This window comes from Urocampus carinirostris, chromosome 14, assembly GCF_059441175.1.
Source record: "Urocampus carinirostris isolate Australia breed hairy pipefish chromosome 14, RoL_Ucar_1.0, whole genome shotgun sequence".
Taxonomy (NCBI): Eukaryota; Metazoa; Chordata; class Actinopteri; order Syngnathiformes; family Syngnathidae; genus Urocampus; species Urocampus carinirostris.
The window spans coordinates 4,616,459-4,630,377 of NC_142362.1; the positions used below are offsets into that span (position 1 = coordinate 4,616,459).

Below are 13,919 nucleotides of genomic sequence, written 5' to 3' on the forward strand. Positions count from 1 at the left end.
TCTTGTCTTTCCTTAGCTGAAGCCAAAAAGGACATTGTATTCCTTCTGGATGGTTCCGATGGAACCAGGAATGGCTTCCCAGCCATACGCAATTTTGTTGAGCAAGTGGTGGAGAAGCTTAATGTGGGCGCAAACAAAGACCATGTATCTGTGGTGCAGTACAGCAGAGAACCAGAGGCCAGTTTCTTCTTGAACACGTTTAGCACAAAAGAAGATGTTGTGAATGCAGTCAGAGGGCTCAGACACCGAGGAGGCAGACCCCTCAACACAGGGGCTGCCCTCCGTTTTGTGCAGGACAATGTCTTTACAGACTCCTCAGGGAGTAGGCGCTCACAAGGTGTTCCGCAGATCCTCACCTTGCTAAATGGAGGTCGGTCTTTTGACAGCGTGGATGCGCCAGCCTCTGCTTTAAAACAGCAGGGCGTCCGAACAATCAGCATTGGAACACAGAACTCTGACAGCAGGGAGCTGAAAAAGATCTCTGACAATCCTAGTCATGCCCTAGAAGTGTCTGAGCTCACTGATCTACCCAGTGTCAAAAACCAGTTCATTTCTGTATTAAGCAAAGTAGTAAAACCCACACCCATAACACCAACAGCGACTGGTAAGGAAGATCCTTATCTTGAACACATCACTACGTTAACAAACATGTTCTAACATTAGTTATACAAATGTTAGACTTTGATTCTGAATTGTCTCATGTTTTGTTCACTGCAGTGGATAAGCCGGGGAAGGATGTTGTTTTCTTGTTGGATGCTTCTGACAGTACAAGATACTCATTCCCAGCTATGAAAGACTTTGTCCAAAAAGTCATAGCGTTGCTAAATGTGGATAATGACAAAGATCGTGTCTCCCTGGTACAGTATAGCAGAGATGCAGCTGTCCAGTTCTACCTGAACACGTACAAAACAAAGGGAGAAGTCCTTGACATTGTCAGGGGTATGAGGCACAAGGGTGGAAGACCCCTTAATACTGGAGCTGCACTCCAGTACTTGAAGGATAATGTTTTCACAGCGACTGCCGGTAGCAGACGTCTTGATGGGGTCCCACAGATACTAATTTTGCTAAGTGGCTCAAAGTCCTTTGACAGTGTGGATAGGCCAGCTTCTGCTCTCAAACAGTTGGGAGTGCTGACATATGCCATTGGCACCAGGAACTCCGATAGCACAGAGCTGGAGAAAATTACCCACGACCCCAGATATGCTCTATCCGTGAATAATTTCACTGAACTTCCCACTGTTGAGCAACAGCTTCAGTCTGCTGTGGAATCAGTGGTGGTTGACGTCACAACTGAAACTCCACCAGTAATCGGTACAGACCCAAAACCCTTAGCTATGTCCCACTAATATGACTTATCAGCAAGTTTCTTTATCAATTGTCCTATTGTCTTTCCTTAGCTGAAGCCAAAAAGGACATTGTATTCCTTCTGGATGGTTCCGATGGAACCAGGAATGGCTTCCCAGCCATACGCAATTTTGTTGAGCAAGTGGTGGAGAAGCTTAATGTGGGCGCAAACAAAGACCATGTATCTGTGGTGCAGTACAGCAGAGAACCAGAGGCCAGTTTCTTCTTGAACACGTTTAGCACAGAAGAAGATGTTGTGAATGCAATCAAAAGGCTCAGACACCGAGGAGGCAGACCCCTCAACACAGGGGCTGCCCTCCGTTTTGTAAGGGACAATGTCTTTACAGACTCCTCAGGGAGCAGGCGCTCACAAGGTGTTCCGCAGATCCTGATCTTGCTAAATGGAGGTCGGTCTTTTGACAGCGTGGATGCGCCAGCCTCTGCTTTAAAACAGCAGGGCGTGCGAACAATCAGCATTGGAACACAGAACTCTAACAGCAGTGAGCTGAAAAAGATCTCTGACGATCCTAGTCATGCCCTAGAAGTGTCTGAGCTCACTGATCTACCCAGTGTCAAAAACCAGTTCATTTCTGTATTAAGCAAAGTAGTAAAAGCAACACCCATAACACCAACAGCGACTGGTAAGGAAGATCCTTATCTTGAACACATCACTACGTTAACAAACATGTTCTAACATTAGTTATACAAACGTTAGACTTTGATTCTGAAATGTCTCATGTTTTGTTCACCGCAGTGGACAAGCCGGGCAAGGATGTTGTTTTCTTGTTGGATGCTTCTGACACCACAAGATACGCATTCCCAGCTATGAGGGACTTTGTCCATAAAGCCATAGAGATGATGAATGTGGATAACGACAAAGATCGTGTCTCCCTGGTACAGTATAGCAGAGATGCAACTGTCCAGTTCTACCTGAACACGTACAAAACAAAGGGAGATGTCCTTGACATTGTCAGGGGTATGAGGCACAAGGGTGGAAGACCCCTTAATACCGGAGCAGCACTCCAGTACTTGAAGGACAATGTTTTCACAGCTCCTGCTGGTAGCAGACGTCTTGATGGAGTCCCTCAGATCCTAATTCTGCTCAGTGGCTCAAAGTCCTCTGACAGTGTGGAAAGGCCAGCTTCTGCTCTAAAACAGTTGGGAGTGATAACATATGTCATTGGCACCAGAAACTCCGATAGCACAGAGCTGGAGAAAATTACCCACGACCCCAGATATGCAATATCCGTGAATAATTTCACTGAACTCCCCACTGTTGAGCAACAGCTTCAGTCTGCTGTGGAATCAGTGGTGGTTGACGTCACAACTGAAACTCCACCAGTAATTGGTACGGACCCAAAACCTTTAGCTATGTCCCACTAATATGACTTCTCAGCAAATGTCTTTATCATTTGTCCTCTTGTCTTTCCTTAGCTGAAGCCAAAAAGGACATTGTATTCCTTCTGGATGGTTCAGACGGAACCAGGAATGGCTTCCCCGCCATGCTCAATTTTGTTGAGCAAGTGTTGGAGAAGCTTAATGTGGGCGCAAACAAAGACCATGTCTCTGTGGTACAGTACAGCAGAGAACCAGAGGCCAATTTCTTTTTGAACACGTTTACCACAAGAGAGGATGTTGTGAATGCAGTCAGAGGGCTCAGACACCGAGGAGGCAGACCCCTCAACACAGGGGCCGCCCTGCGTTTTGTGCGGGACAATGTCTTTACAGACTCCTCGGGGAGTAGGCGCTCACAAGGTGTTCCGCAGATCTTGATCTTGTTAAATGGAGGTCGGTCTTTTGACAGCGTGGATGCGCCAGCCTCTGCTTTAAAACAGCAGGGCGTCCGAACAATCAGCATTGGGACACAGAACTCTGACAGCAGTGAGCTGAAAAAGATATCTGATGATCCTAGTTATGCCCTAGAAGTGTCTGAGCTCACTGATCTACCCATTGTCCAAAACCAGTTTATTTCTGTATTAAGCAAAGTAGTAAAAGCCACACCCATAACACCAACAGCGACTGGTAAGGAAGATCCTTATCTTGAACAAATCATGATGTTATCAAACGAGTGCTAAAATTTGTTATAAAAATGTTAGACTTTGATTCTGAAATGTCTCATGTTTTGTTCACCCCAGTAGATAAGCCGGGCAAGGATGTTGTTTTCTTGTTGGATGCTTCTGACAACACAAGATACTCATTCCCAGCTATGAAAGACTTTGTCCAAAAAGTCATAGCGTTGCTGAATGTGGATAACGACAAAGATCGTGTCTCCCTGGTACAGTTTAGCAGAGATGCAGCTGTCCAGTTCTACCTGAACACGTACAAAACAAAGGGAGAAGTCCTTGACATTGTCAGGGGTATGAGGCACAAGGGTGGAAGACCCCTTAATACTGGAGCAGCACTCCAGTACTTGAGGGATAATGTTTTCACAGCTCCTGCTGGTAGCAGACGTCTTGATGGGGTCCCTCAGATCCTAATTTTGTTAAGTGGCTCAAAGTCTTTTGATAGTGTGGATAGGCCAGCATCTGCTCTCAAACAGTTGGGAGTGCTAACATATGCCATTGGCACCAGGAACTCCGATAGCACAGAGCTGGAGAAAATTACCCACGACCCCAGATATGCTCTATCTGTGAATAATTTCACTGAACTCCCCACTGTTGAGCAACAGCTTCAGTCGGCTGTGGAATCAGTGGTGGTTGACGTCACAACTGAAAATCCACCAGTAATCGGTACGGACCCAAAACTCTTAGTTATGTCCCACTAATGCGACTTGTCAGCAAGTTTCTTTATCATTTGTCCTCTTGTCTTTCCTTAGCTGAAGCCAAAAAGGACATTGTATTCCTTCTGGATGGTTCAGATGGAACCAGGATTGGCTTCCCCGCCATGCGCAATTTTGTTGAGCAAGTGTTGGAGAAGCTTAATGTGGGCGCAAACAAAGACCATGTATCTGTGGTGCAGTACAGCAGAGAACCAGAGGCCAATTTCTATTTGAACACGTTTACCACAAGAGAGGATGTTGTTAATGCAGTCAGAGGGCTCAGACACCGAGGAGGCAGACCCCTCAACACAGGGGCCGCCCTGCGTTTTGTGCGGGACAATGTCTTTACAGATTCCTCAGGGAGTAGGCGCTCACAAGGTGTTCCGCAGATCCTGATCTTGCTAAATGGAGGTCGGTCTTTTGACAGCGTGGATGCGCCAGCCTCTGCTCTAAAACAGCAGGGCGTCCTAACAATCAGCATTGGAACACAGAACTCTGACAGCAGTGAGCTGAAACAGATCTCTGACGATCCTAGTCATGCCCTAGAAGTGTCTGAGCTCACTGATCTACCCAGTGTCCAAAACCAGTTCATTTCTGTATTAAGCAAAGTAGTAAAAGCAACACCCATAACACCAACAGCGACTGGTAAGGAAGATCCTCATCTTGAACACATCACTACGTTAACAAACATGTTCTAACATTAGTTATACAAATGTTAGACTTTGATTCTGAATTGTCTCATGTTTTGTTCACTGCAGTGGATAACCCGGGGAAGGATGTTGTTTTCTTGTTGGATGCTTCTGACACCACAAGATACTCATTCCCAGCTATGAAAGACTTTGTCCAAAAAGTCATAGCGATGCTGAATGTGAATAATGACAAAGATCGTGTCTCCCTGGTACAGTATAGCAGCGATGCAACTGTCCAGTTCTACCTAGACACGTACAAAACAAAGGGAGAAGTCCTTGACATTGTCAGGGGTATGAGGCACAAGGGTGGAAGTCCCCTTAATACTGGAGCAGCACTCCAGTACTTGAAGGACAATGTTTTCACAGCTCCTGCTGGTAGCAGACGTCTTGATGGGGTCCCTCAGATCCTAATTTTGCTAAGTGGCTCAAAGTCCTCTGACAGTGTGGATAAGCCAGCTTCTGCTCTCAAACAGTTGGGAGTGATAACATATGTCATTGGCACCAGAAACTCCGATAGCACAGAGCTGGAGAAAATTACCCACGACCCCAGATATGCTCTATCCGTGAATAATTTCACTGAACTTCCCACTGTTGAGCAACAGCTTCAGTCTGCTGTGGAATCAGTGGTGGTTGACGTCACAACTGAAACTCCACCAGTAATCGGTACAGACCCAAAACCCTTAGCTATGTCCCACTAATATGACTTATCAGCAAGTTTCTTTATCATTTGTCCTCTTGTCTTTCCTTAGCTGAAGCCAAAAAGGACATTGTATTCCTTCTGGATGGTTCCGATGGAACCAGGAATGGCTTCCCCGCCATGCGCAATTTTGTTGAGCAAGTGTTGGAGAAGCTTAATGTGGGTGCAAACAAAGACCATGTATCTGTGGTGCAGTACAGCAGAGAACCAGAGGCCAATTTCTTTTTGAACACGTTTACCACAAGAGAGGATGTTGTGAATGCAGTCAGAGGGCTCCAACACAGAGGAGGCAGACCCCTCAACACAGGGGCTGCCCTCCGTTTTGTAAGGGACAATGTCTTTACAGACTCCTCAGGGAGTAGGCGCTCACAAGGTGTTCCGCAGATCCTCACCTTGCTAAATGGAGGTCGGTCTTTTGACAGCGTGGATGCGCCAGCCTCTGCTCTAAAACAGCAGGGCGTCCTAACAATCAGCATTGGAACACAGAACTCTGACAGCAGTGAGCTGAAAAAGATATCTGACTATCCTAGTCATGCCCTAGAAGTGTCTGAGCTCACCGATCTACCCAATGTCCAAAACCAGTTCATGTCTGTATTAAGCAAAGTAGTAAAAGCCACACCCATAACACCAACAGCGACTGGTAAGGAAGATCCTTATCTTGAACACATCACTACGTTAACAAACATGTTCTAACATTAGTTATACAAATGTTGGACTTTGATCCTGAAATGTGTCATGTTTTGTTCACCGCAGTGGATAAGCCGGGCAAGGATGTTGTTTTCTTGTTGGATTCTTCTGACACCACAAGATACGCATTCCCAGCTATGAGGGACTTTGTCCATAAAGCCATAGAGATGATGAATGTGGATAACGACAAAGATCGTGTCTCCCTGGTACAGTATAGCAGAGATGCAACTGTCCAGTTCTACCTGAACACGTACAAAACAAAGGGAGATGTCCTTGACATTGTCAGGGGTATGAGGCACAAGGGTGGAAGACCCCTTAATACCGGAGCAGCACTCCAGTACTTGAAGGACAATGTTTTCACAGCTCCTGCTGGTAGCAGACGTCTTGATGGAGTCCCTCAGATCCTAATTCTGCTCAGTGGCTCAAAGTCCTCTGACAGTGTGGAAAGGCCAGCTTCTGCTCTAAAACAGTTGGGAGTGAAGACATTTGCCATTGCCACCAGGATTTTCGATAGCAGAGAGCTGGAGAAAATTACCCACGACCCCAGATATGCAATATCCGTGAATAATTTCACTGAACTCCCCACTGTTGAGCAACAGTTTCAGTCGGCTGTGGAATCAGTGGTGGTTGACGTCACAACTGAAGCTCCAACAGTAATCGGTATGGACCCAAAACTCTTAAGCTATGTCCCAATAATATGACTTGTCAGCAAGTTATTTTATCATATGTCCTCTTGTCCTTCCTTAGCTGAAGCCAAAAAGGATATTGTATTCCTTCTGGATGGTTCCGATGGAACCAGGAATGGCTTCCCCGCCATGCGCAATTTTGTTGAGCAAGTGTTGGAGAAGCTTAATGTGGGTGCAAACAAAGACCATGTATCTGTGGTGCAGTACAGCAGAGAACCAGAGGCCAATTTCTTTTTGAACACGTTTACCACAAGAGAGGATGTTGTGAATGCAGTCAGAGGGCTCCGACACAGAGGAGGCAGACCCCTCAACACAGGGGCTGCCCTCCGTTTTGTAAGGGACAATGTCTTTACAGACTCCTCAGGGAGTAGGCGCTCACAAGGTGTTCCGCAGATCTTGATCTTGCTAAATGGAGGTCGGTCTTTTGACAGCGTGGATGCGCCAGCCTCTGCTTTAAAACAACAGGGAATCCTAACAATCAGCATTGGAACACAGAACTCTGACAGCAGTGAGCTGAAAAAGATCTCTGATGATCCTAGTCATGCCCTAGAAGTGTCTGAGCTCACTGATCTGCCCAGTGTCCAAGACCAGCTGTCATCTGTACTAAGCAGGGTATTGAGAGCCACACCCATGACACCAACAATGACTGGTAAGCAAGATCTCAATCTCAGATTAATATGTAAACAGATGTCTTCTGAAATGAGTTTATTCAAATTGTAGACATGAGGTCTGAAATTGTCTCATGTTTTGTTCACTGCAGTGGACAAGCCGGGCAAGGATGTTGTTTTCTTGTTGGATGCTTCTGACAACACAAGATACTCATTCCCAGCTATGAAAGACTTTGTCCAAAAAGTCATAGCGATGCTGAATGTGGATAACGACAAAGATCGTGTCTCCCTGGTACAGTATAGCAGAGATGCAGCTGTCCAGTTCTACCTGAACACGTACAAAACAAAGGGAGAAGTCCTTGACGTTGTCAGGGGTATGAGGCACAAGGGTGGAAGACCCCTTAATACTGGAGCAGCACTCCAGTACTTGAGGGATAATGTTTTCACAGCTCCTGCTGGTAGCAGACGTCTTGATGGGGTCCCTCAGATCCTAATTTTGTTAAGTGGCTCAAAGTCTTTTGATAGTGTGGATAGGCCAGCATCTGCTCTCAAACAGTTGGGAGTGCTAACATATGCCATTGGCACCAGGAACTCCGATAGCACAGAGCTGGAGAAAATTACCCACGACCCCAGATATGCTCTATCCGTGAATAATTTCACTGAACTTCCCACTGTTGAGCAACAGCTTCAGTCTGCTGTGGAATCAGTGGTGGTTGACGTCCCAACTGAAACTCCACCAGTAATTGGTACGGACCCAAAACCTTTAGCTATGTCCCACTAATATGACTTCTCAGCAAATGTCTTTATCATTTGTCCTCTTGTCTTTCCTTAGCTGAAGCCAAAAAGGACATTGTATTCCTTCTGGATGGTTCAGACGGAACCAGGAATGGCTTCCCCACCATGCTCAATTTTGTTGAGCAAGTGTTGGAGAAGCTTAATGTGGGCGCAAACAAAGACCATGTATCTGTGGTGCAGTACAGCAGAGAACCAGAGGCCAATTTCTTTTTGAACACGTTTACCACAAGAGAGGATGTTGTGAATGCAGTCAGAGGGCTCAGACACCGAGGAGGCAGACCGCTCAACACAGGGGCCGCCCTGCGTTTTGTGAGAGACAATGTCTTTACAGACTCCTCAGGCAGTAGGCGCTCACAAGGTGTTCCGCAGATCTTGATCTTGTTAAATGGAGGTCGGTCTTTTGACAGCGTGGATGCGCCAGCCTCTGCATTAAAACAGCAGGGCGTCCGAACAATCAGCATTGGAACACAGAACTCTGACAGCAGTGAGCTGAAAAAGATATCTGATGATCCTAGTTATGCCCTAGAAGTGTCTGAGCTCACTGATCTACCCAGTGTCCAAAACCAGTTTATTTCTGTATTAAGCAAAGTAGTAAAAGCCACACCCATAACACCAACAGCGACTGGTAAGGAAGATCCTTATCTTGAACAAATCATGATGTTATCAAACGAGTGCTAAAATTTGTTATACAAATGTTAGACTTTGATTCTGAAATGTCTCATGTTTTGTTCACCCCAGTAGATAAGCCGGGCAAGGATGTTGTTTTCTTGTTGGATGCTTCTGACAACACAAGATACTCATTCCCAGCTATGAAAGACTTTGTCCAAAAAGTCATAGCGATGCTGAATGTGGATCACGACAAAGATCGTGTCTCCCTGGTACAGTATAGCAGAGATGCAGCTGTCCAGTTCTACCTGAACACGTACAAAACAAAGGGAGATGTCCTTGACATTGTCAGGGGTATGAGGCACAAGGGTGGAAGACCCCTTAATACTGGAGCAGCACTGCAGTACTTGAGGGATAATGTTTTCACAGCTCCTGCTGGTAGCAGACGTCTTGATGGGGTCCCTCAGATCCTAATTTTGTTAAGTGGCTCAAAGTCTTTTGATAGTGTGGATAGGCCAGCATCTGCTCTCAAACAGTTGGGAGTGCTAACATATGCCATTGGCACCAGGAACTCCGATAGCACAGAGCTGGAGAAAATTACCCACGATCCCAGATATGCTCTATCTGTGAATAATTTCACTGAACTCCCCACTGTTGAGCAACAGCTTCAGTCGGCTGTGGAATCAGTGGTGGTTGACGTCACAACTGAAACTCCACCAGTAATCGGTACGGACCCAAAACTCTTAGTTATGTCCCACTAATACGATTTGTCAGCAAGTTTCTTTATCATTTATCCTCTTGTCTTTCCTTAGCTGAAGCCAAAAAGGACATTGTATTCCTTCTGGATGGTTCAGATGGAACCAGGAATGGCTTCCCCGCCATGCGCAATTTTGTTGAGCAAGTGTTGGAGAAGCTTACTGTGGGTGCAAACAAAGACCACGTATCTGTGGTGCAGTACAGCAGAGAACCAGAGGCCAGTTTCTTCTTGAATACGTTTACCACAAAAGAAGAAGTTGTGAATGCAGTCAGAGGGCTCAGACACCGAGGAGGAAGACCCCTCAACACAGGGGCTGCCCTCCGTTTTGTGCGGGACAATGTCTTTACAGACTCCTCAGGGAGCAGGCGCTCACAAGGTGTTCCGCAGATCTTGATCTTGTTAAATGGAGGTCGGTCTTTTGACAGCGTGGATGCGCCAGCCTCTGCTTTAAAACAGCAGGGCGTGCGAACAATCAGCATTGGAACACAGAACTCTGACAGTAGTGAGCTAAAAAAGATCTCTGACGATCTTAGTCATGCCCTAGAAGTGTCTGAGCTCACTGATCTACCGAGTGTCCAAAACCAGTTCATTTCTGTACTAAGCAAAGTAGTAAAAGCCACACCCATAACACCAACAGCGACTGGTAAGGAAAATCCTCATCTTGAACACATTACTATGTTAACAAACGAGTGCTAACATTAATTTTATAAATGTTGGACTTTGAGTCTAAAATGTCTCATGTTTTGTTCACCGTAGTGGATAAGCCGGGCAAGGATGTTGTTTTCTTGTTGGATGCTTCTGACAACACAAGATACTCATTCCCAGCAATGAGGGACTTTGTCCAAAAAGTCATAGCGATGCTAAATGTGGATAACGACAAAGATCGTGTCTCCCTGGTACAGTATAGCAGGGATGCAACTGTCCAGTTTTACCTGAACACGTACAAAACAAAGGGAGATGTCCTTGACATTGTCAGGGGTATGAGGCACAAGGGTGGAAGACCACTTAATACTGGAGCAGCACTCCAGTACTTGAGGGATAATGTTTTCACAGCTCCTGCTGGTAGCAGACGTCTTGATGGGGTCCCTCAGATCCTAATTTTGTTAAGTGGCTCAAAGTCTTTTGATAGTGTGGATAGGCCAGCATCTGCTCTCAAACAGTTGGGAGTGCTAACATTTGCCATTGGCACCAGGACCTCCGATAGCACAGAGCTGGAGAAAATTACCCACGACCCCAGATATGCTCTATCTGTGAATAATTTCACTGAACTTCCCACTGTTGAGCAACAGCTTCAGTCTGCTGTGGAATCAGTGGTGGTTGACGTCACAACTGAAACTCCACCAGTAATTGGTACGGACTCAAAACCCTTAGCTATGTCCCACTAATATGACTTCTCAGCAAATTTCTTTATCATTTGTCCTCTTGTCTTTCCTTAGCTGAATTCAAAAAGGATATTGTTTTCCTTCTGGATGGTTCCGATGGAACCAGGAATGGCTTCCCCGCCATGCGCAATTTTGTTGAGCAAGTGTTAGAGAAACTCAATGTGGGCGCAGACAAAGACCATGTGTCTTTGGTGCAGTACAGCAGAGAACCAGAGGCCAGTTTCTTCTTGAACACATTTACCACAAGAGAGGATATTGTGAATGCAGTCAGAGGCATCAGACACAAAGGAGGCAGACCCCTCAACACAGGGGCCGCCCTGCGTTTTGTGCGAGACAATGTCTTTACAGACTCCTCGGGGAGTAGGCGCTCACAAGGTGTTTCGCAGATCTTGATCTTGTTAAATGGAGGTCGGTCTTTTGACAGCGTGGATGCGCCAGCCTCTGATCTAAAACAGCAGGGCGTCCGAACAATCAGCATTGGAACACGGAACTCTGACAGCAGTGAGCTGAAAAAGATATCTGATGATCCTAGTTATGCCCTAGAAGTGTTTGAGCTCACTGATCTGCCCAGTGTCCAAGACCAGCTGTCATCTGTACTAAGAATGGTATTGAGAGCCACACCCATGACACCAACAATGACTGGTAAGGAAGATCTCAATCTCACATTAATATCTAAAAAGATGTGTTCTAAATTTAGTTTATTTAAATGGTAGACATGAGGTCTGAAATTGTCTAATCTTTTGTTGACTGCAGTGGACAAGAAGGGCAGGGATGTGGTTTTCTTGTTGGATGGTTCTGATGCCACTAGATACTCATTCTCAGCTATGAGGGACTTTGTCCAAAGAATCATCGAGACGTTGAGTGTGGATGATGACAAAGATCGTGTCTCCCTGGTTCAGTATAGCAGAGACGCAAATGTCCAATTCTACCTGAACACATTCACAACAAAGGGAGAAATCCTTGACGTCGTCAGGGGGTTGAGGCACAAGGGTGGAAGGCCCCTCAACACAGGAGCAGCTCTCCAGTACTTGAGTGATAACGTCTTTAAAGCTTCTGCTGGCAGCAGACGTCTTGAAGGAGTCCCTCAGGTCCTCATCCTACTTAGCGGGGGAAGGTCCTTTGACAGTGTGGATAGGCCAGCTTTTGATCTCAAACAATTGGGAGTGCAGATCTTTGCTATTGGGACCAAGAGCTCTGATAGCAGAGAGCTGCAAAAAATCACCCACGATCCCAGATACGCTCTGTCTGTGTCTGATTTCACTGACCTCCCTACTATCCAGGAACAGGTTCAATCCTCTGTGGAGGCTGTGGTGGTTGACGTCACATCAGAAACTCTACCAGTAATTGGTACGGACCCAGAACTATTAACTTGACTTGCTGTCGTCTTTAACTGATTGCTTAAGTCGTTGTATTTTTTCCTTACGTCTTTTTATCAGCTAAAGAGAAAAGGGATATAGTATTCCTTCTGGATGGTTCTGATGGAACCAGGAATGGCTTCCCCGCCATGCGCAATTTTGTTGAGCAAATGGTGGAGAAAATCAATGTGGGCGCAAACAAAGATCATGTCTCTGTGGTACAGTACAGCAGAGAACCAGGGGCCAATTTCTATCTAAACACGTTTACCACAAGAGAAGATGTTTTGAATGCAGTCAGAGGGCTCAGACACAAAGGAGGCAGACCCCTCAACACAGGGGCCGCCCTCAGTTTTGTGCGGGACAATGTCTTTACAGACTCCGCAGGGAGTAGGCGCCCACAAGGTGTTCCGCAGATCTTGATCTTGCTAAATGGAGGTCGGTCTTTTGACAGCGTGGATGCTCCAGCCTCTGCTCTCAAACAACAGGGCATCTTTACAATCAGCATTGGAACACAGAACTCTGACAGCAATGAGCTGAGAAAGATCACCAATGACTCTGGTTATACTCTAGTAGTGTCAGACCTTACTGATCTCCCCAGTGTCCAAGACCAGATCTCATCTGTACTAAGCAGGGTATTAAGAGCCACGCCCATAGAACCAACAGTGACTGGTAAGCAAGATCTCTATCTCAAACGTATTAGTTGTTAACTAACGTTTTAACGATCTTGTGCCAACATTGCTTTTTTAAATTGAGGTCTGTAAATGTTTCATGTATTATTCAACACAGTGGACAAGCCGGGCAAGGACATTGTTTTCTTGTTGGATGGTTCTGAGGCCACGAGAAACACATTCCCATCCATGATAGACTTTGTCCAAAGAGTTGTTAAGACGCTGAGTGTGGATGACGACAAAGATCGTGTCTCCCTGGTTCAGTATAGCAGAGATGCAGCAGTCCAGTTCTATCTAAACACATACAAAAAGAAGGTTGACGTCCTTAACCTTGTCAAAGGGTTGAGACACAAGGGTGGTAGACAACTCAATACCGGAGCAGCTCTCCAGTACTTGAAGGATAATGTCTTTACGGCCTCTGCCGGCAGCAGACGTCTTGAAGGAGTCCCACAGGTTCTAATATTACTAAGCGGCGGAAGGTCTTTTGACAGTGTGGATGGGCCAGCGTCTGCTCTCAAACAGATGGGAGTGCTGATCTTTGCCATCGGGAACAGAAACTCTGATCGGGCTGAATTGTCCAAAATATCCCACGATTTCAGATCTGTTGTTTTTGTTCCTGAATTCGACAACCTTCCTTCTGAAACGAACAGGGTGCTCAGTGTTGTGTCCACGACACCAACGGTAACATTAATCGAGAGCTTTATCCCAAGTAAGTTTTTGTCAGCATTCTACAGCTCTTTCATGCACATAAATAATTGAAGTAATTGATTTAAGTACCATTATGTATTCGTTCTTTACCAATGTTACAAAAATTTACCTCCCCATACCTCCTCTCTTACTTCAGTCAAGATTCTACTTCTGGTGTATCATCAAAATGAATCATTTTT

The 13,919-nt window shown here is 45.8% G+C and overlaps 10 protein-coding genes across 10 annotated transcripts in view; all 10 read left to right on the forward strand.

The window, feature by feature from the left end:
* col6a3 (collagen, type VI, alpha 3) overlaps positions 1–13,919 on the forward strand; it is a 75,401-nt gene that overhangs the window by 36,157 nt on the left and 25,325 nt on the right. The window lies entirely within an intron of this gene.
* LOC148352506 (collagen alpha-3(VI) chain-like) lies at positions 13–2,727 on the forward strand (the record flags this gene model as incomplete). Its single annotated transcript, XM_088353464.1, has 4 exons — positions 13–604; positions 718–1,311; positions 1,398–1,985; positions 2,099–2,727. Coding segments are annotated over 4 exons (2,403 nt in total), but the record flags the coding sequence as incomplete, so codon positions are not given.
* LOC148352507 (collagen alpha-3(VI) chain-like) lies at positions 2,787–4,108 on the forward strand. Its single transcript, XM_088353465.1, has 2 exons — positions 2,787–3,366; positions 3,480–4,108. The coding sequence occupies exons 1-2, from the start codon at positions 2,847–2,849 to the stop codon at positions 4,106–4,108; spliced, it is 1,149 nt and encodes a 382-aa protein (XP_088209591.1). The 5' UTR covers positions 2,787–2,846.
* Positions 4,228–5,489, forward strand: LOC148352508 (collagen alpha-3(VI) chain-like). The gene is made up of 2 exons (XM_088353466.1): positions 4,228–4,747; positions 4,861–5,489. Exons 1-2 carry the CDS (start codon positions 4,228–4,230, stop codon positions 5,487–5,489), a joined length of 1,149 nt encoding a protein of 382 aa, XP_088209592.1.
* LOC148352509 (collagen alpha-3(VI) chain-like) lies at positions 5,549–6,876 on the forward strand. The gene is made up of 2 exons (XM_088353467.1): positions 5,549–6,128; positions 6,242–6,876. Exons 1-2 carry the CDS (start codon positions 5,609–5,611, stop codon positions 6,874–6,876), a joined length of 1,155 nt encoding a protein of 384 aa, XP_088209593.1. The 5' UTR covers positions 5,549–5,608.
* Positions 6,991–8,250, forward strand: LOC148352510 (collagen alpha-3(VI) chain-like). Its single transcript, XM_088353468.1, has 2 exons — positions 6,991–7,510; positions 7,622–8,250. Exons 1-2 carry the CDS (start codon positions 6,991–6,993, stop codon positions 8,248–8,250), a joined length of 1,149 nt encoding a protein of 382 aa, XP_088209594.1.
* LOC148352511 (collagen alpha-3(VI) chain-like) lies at positions 8,355–9,631 on the forward strand. Its single transcript, XM_088353469.1, has 2 exons — positions 8,355–8,889; positions 9,003–9,631. The coding sequence occupies exons 1-2, from the start codon at positions 8,370–8,372 to the stop codon at positions 9,629–9,631; spliced, it is 1,149 nt and encodes a 382-aa protein (XP_088209595.1). The 5' UTR covers positions 8,355–8,369.
* On the forward strand, positions 9,751–11,012 carry LOC148352512 (collagen alpha-3(VI) chain-like). The gene is made up of 2 exons (XM_088353470.1): positions 9,751–10,270; positions 10,384–11,012. Exons 1-2 carry the CDS (start codon positions 9,751–9,753, stop codon positions 11,010–11,012), a joined length of 1,149 nt encoding a protein of 382 aa, XP_088209596.1.
* On the forward strand, positions 11,132–12,382 carry LOC148352513 (collagen alpha-3(VI) chain-like). Its single transcript, XM_088353471.1, has 2 exons — positions 11,132–11,651; positions 11,763–12,382. Exons 1-2 carry the CDS (start codon positions 11,132–11,134, stop codon positions 12,380–12,382), a joined length of 1,140 nt encoding a protein of 379 aa, XP_088209597.1.
* Positions 12,514–13,791, forward strand: LOC148352514 (collagen alpha-3(VI) chain-like). Its single transcript, XM_088353472.1, has 2 exons — positions 12,514–13,033; positions 13,151–13,791. The coding sequence occupies exons 1-2, from the start codon at positions 12,514–12,516 to the stop codon at positions 13,789–13,791; spliced, it is 1,161 nt and encodes a 386-aa protein (XP_088209598.1).

Coding starts and splice junctions, on each gene's coding strand:
- LOC148352507 (XM_088353465.1), top strand. CDS start 2,847: ATGCTCAATTTTGTTGAGCAAGTGTTGGAGAAGCTTAATGTGGGCGCA. Junction 3,367..3,479: donor CATAACACCAACAGCGACTG/GTAAGGAAGATC, acceptor TGTTCACCCCAG/TAGATAAGCCGGGCAAGGAT.
- LOC148352508 (XM_088353466.1), top strand. CDS start 4,228: ATGCGCAATTTTGTTGAGCAAGTGTTGGAGAAGCTTAATGTGGGCGCA. Junction 4,748..4,860: donor CATAACACCAACAGCGACTG/GTAAGGAAGATC, acceptor TGTTCACTGCAG/TGGATAACCCGGGGAAGGAT.
- LOC148352509 (XM_088353467.1), top strand. CDS start 5,609: ATGCGCAATTTTGTTGAGCAAGTGTTGGAGAAGCTTAATGTGGGTGCA. Junction 6,129..6,241: donor CATAACACCAACAGCGACTG/GTAAGGAAGATC, acceptor TGTTCACCGCAG/TGGATAAGCCGGGCAAGGAT.
- LOC148352510 (XM_088353468.1), top strand. CDS start 6,991: ATGCGCAATTTTGTTGAGCAAGTGTTGGAGAAGCTTAATGTGGGTGCA. Junction 7,511..7,621: donor CATGACACCAACAATGACTG/GTAAGCAAGATC, acceptor TGTTCACTGCAG/TGGACAAGCCGGGCAAGGAT.
- LOC148352511 (XM_088353469.1), top strand. CDS start 8,370: ATGCTCAATTTTGTTGAGCAAGTGTTGGAGAAGCTTAATGTGGGCGCA. Junction 8,890..9,002: donor CATAACACCAACAGCGACTG/GTAAGGAAGATC, acceptor TGTTCACCCCAG/TAGATAAGCCGGGCAAGGAT.
- LOC148352512 (XM_088353470.1), top strand. CDS start 9,751: ATGCGCAATTTTGTTGAGCAAGTGTTGGAGAAGCTTACTGTGGGTGCA. Junction 10,271..10,383: donor CATAACACCAACAGCGACTG/GTAAGGAAAATC, acceptor TGTTCACCGTAG/TGGATAAGCCGGGCAAGGAT.
- LOC148352513 (XM_088353471.1), top strand. CDS start 11,132: ATGCGCAATTTTGTTGAGCAAGTGTTAGAGAAACTCAATGTGGGCGCA. Junction 11,652..11,762: donor CATGACACCAACAATGACTG/GTAAGGAAGATC, acceptor TGTTGACTGCAG/TGGACAAGAAGGGCAGGGAT.
- LOC148352514 (XM_088353472.1), top strand. CDS start 12,514: ATGCGCAATTTTGTTGAGCAAATGGTGGAGAAAATCAATGTGGGCGCA. Junction 13,034..13,150: donor CATAGAACCAACAGTGACTG/GTAAGCAAGATC, acceptor TATTCAACACAG/TGGACAAGCCGGGCAAGGAC.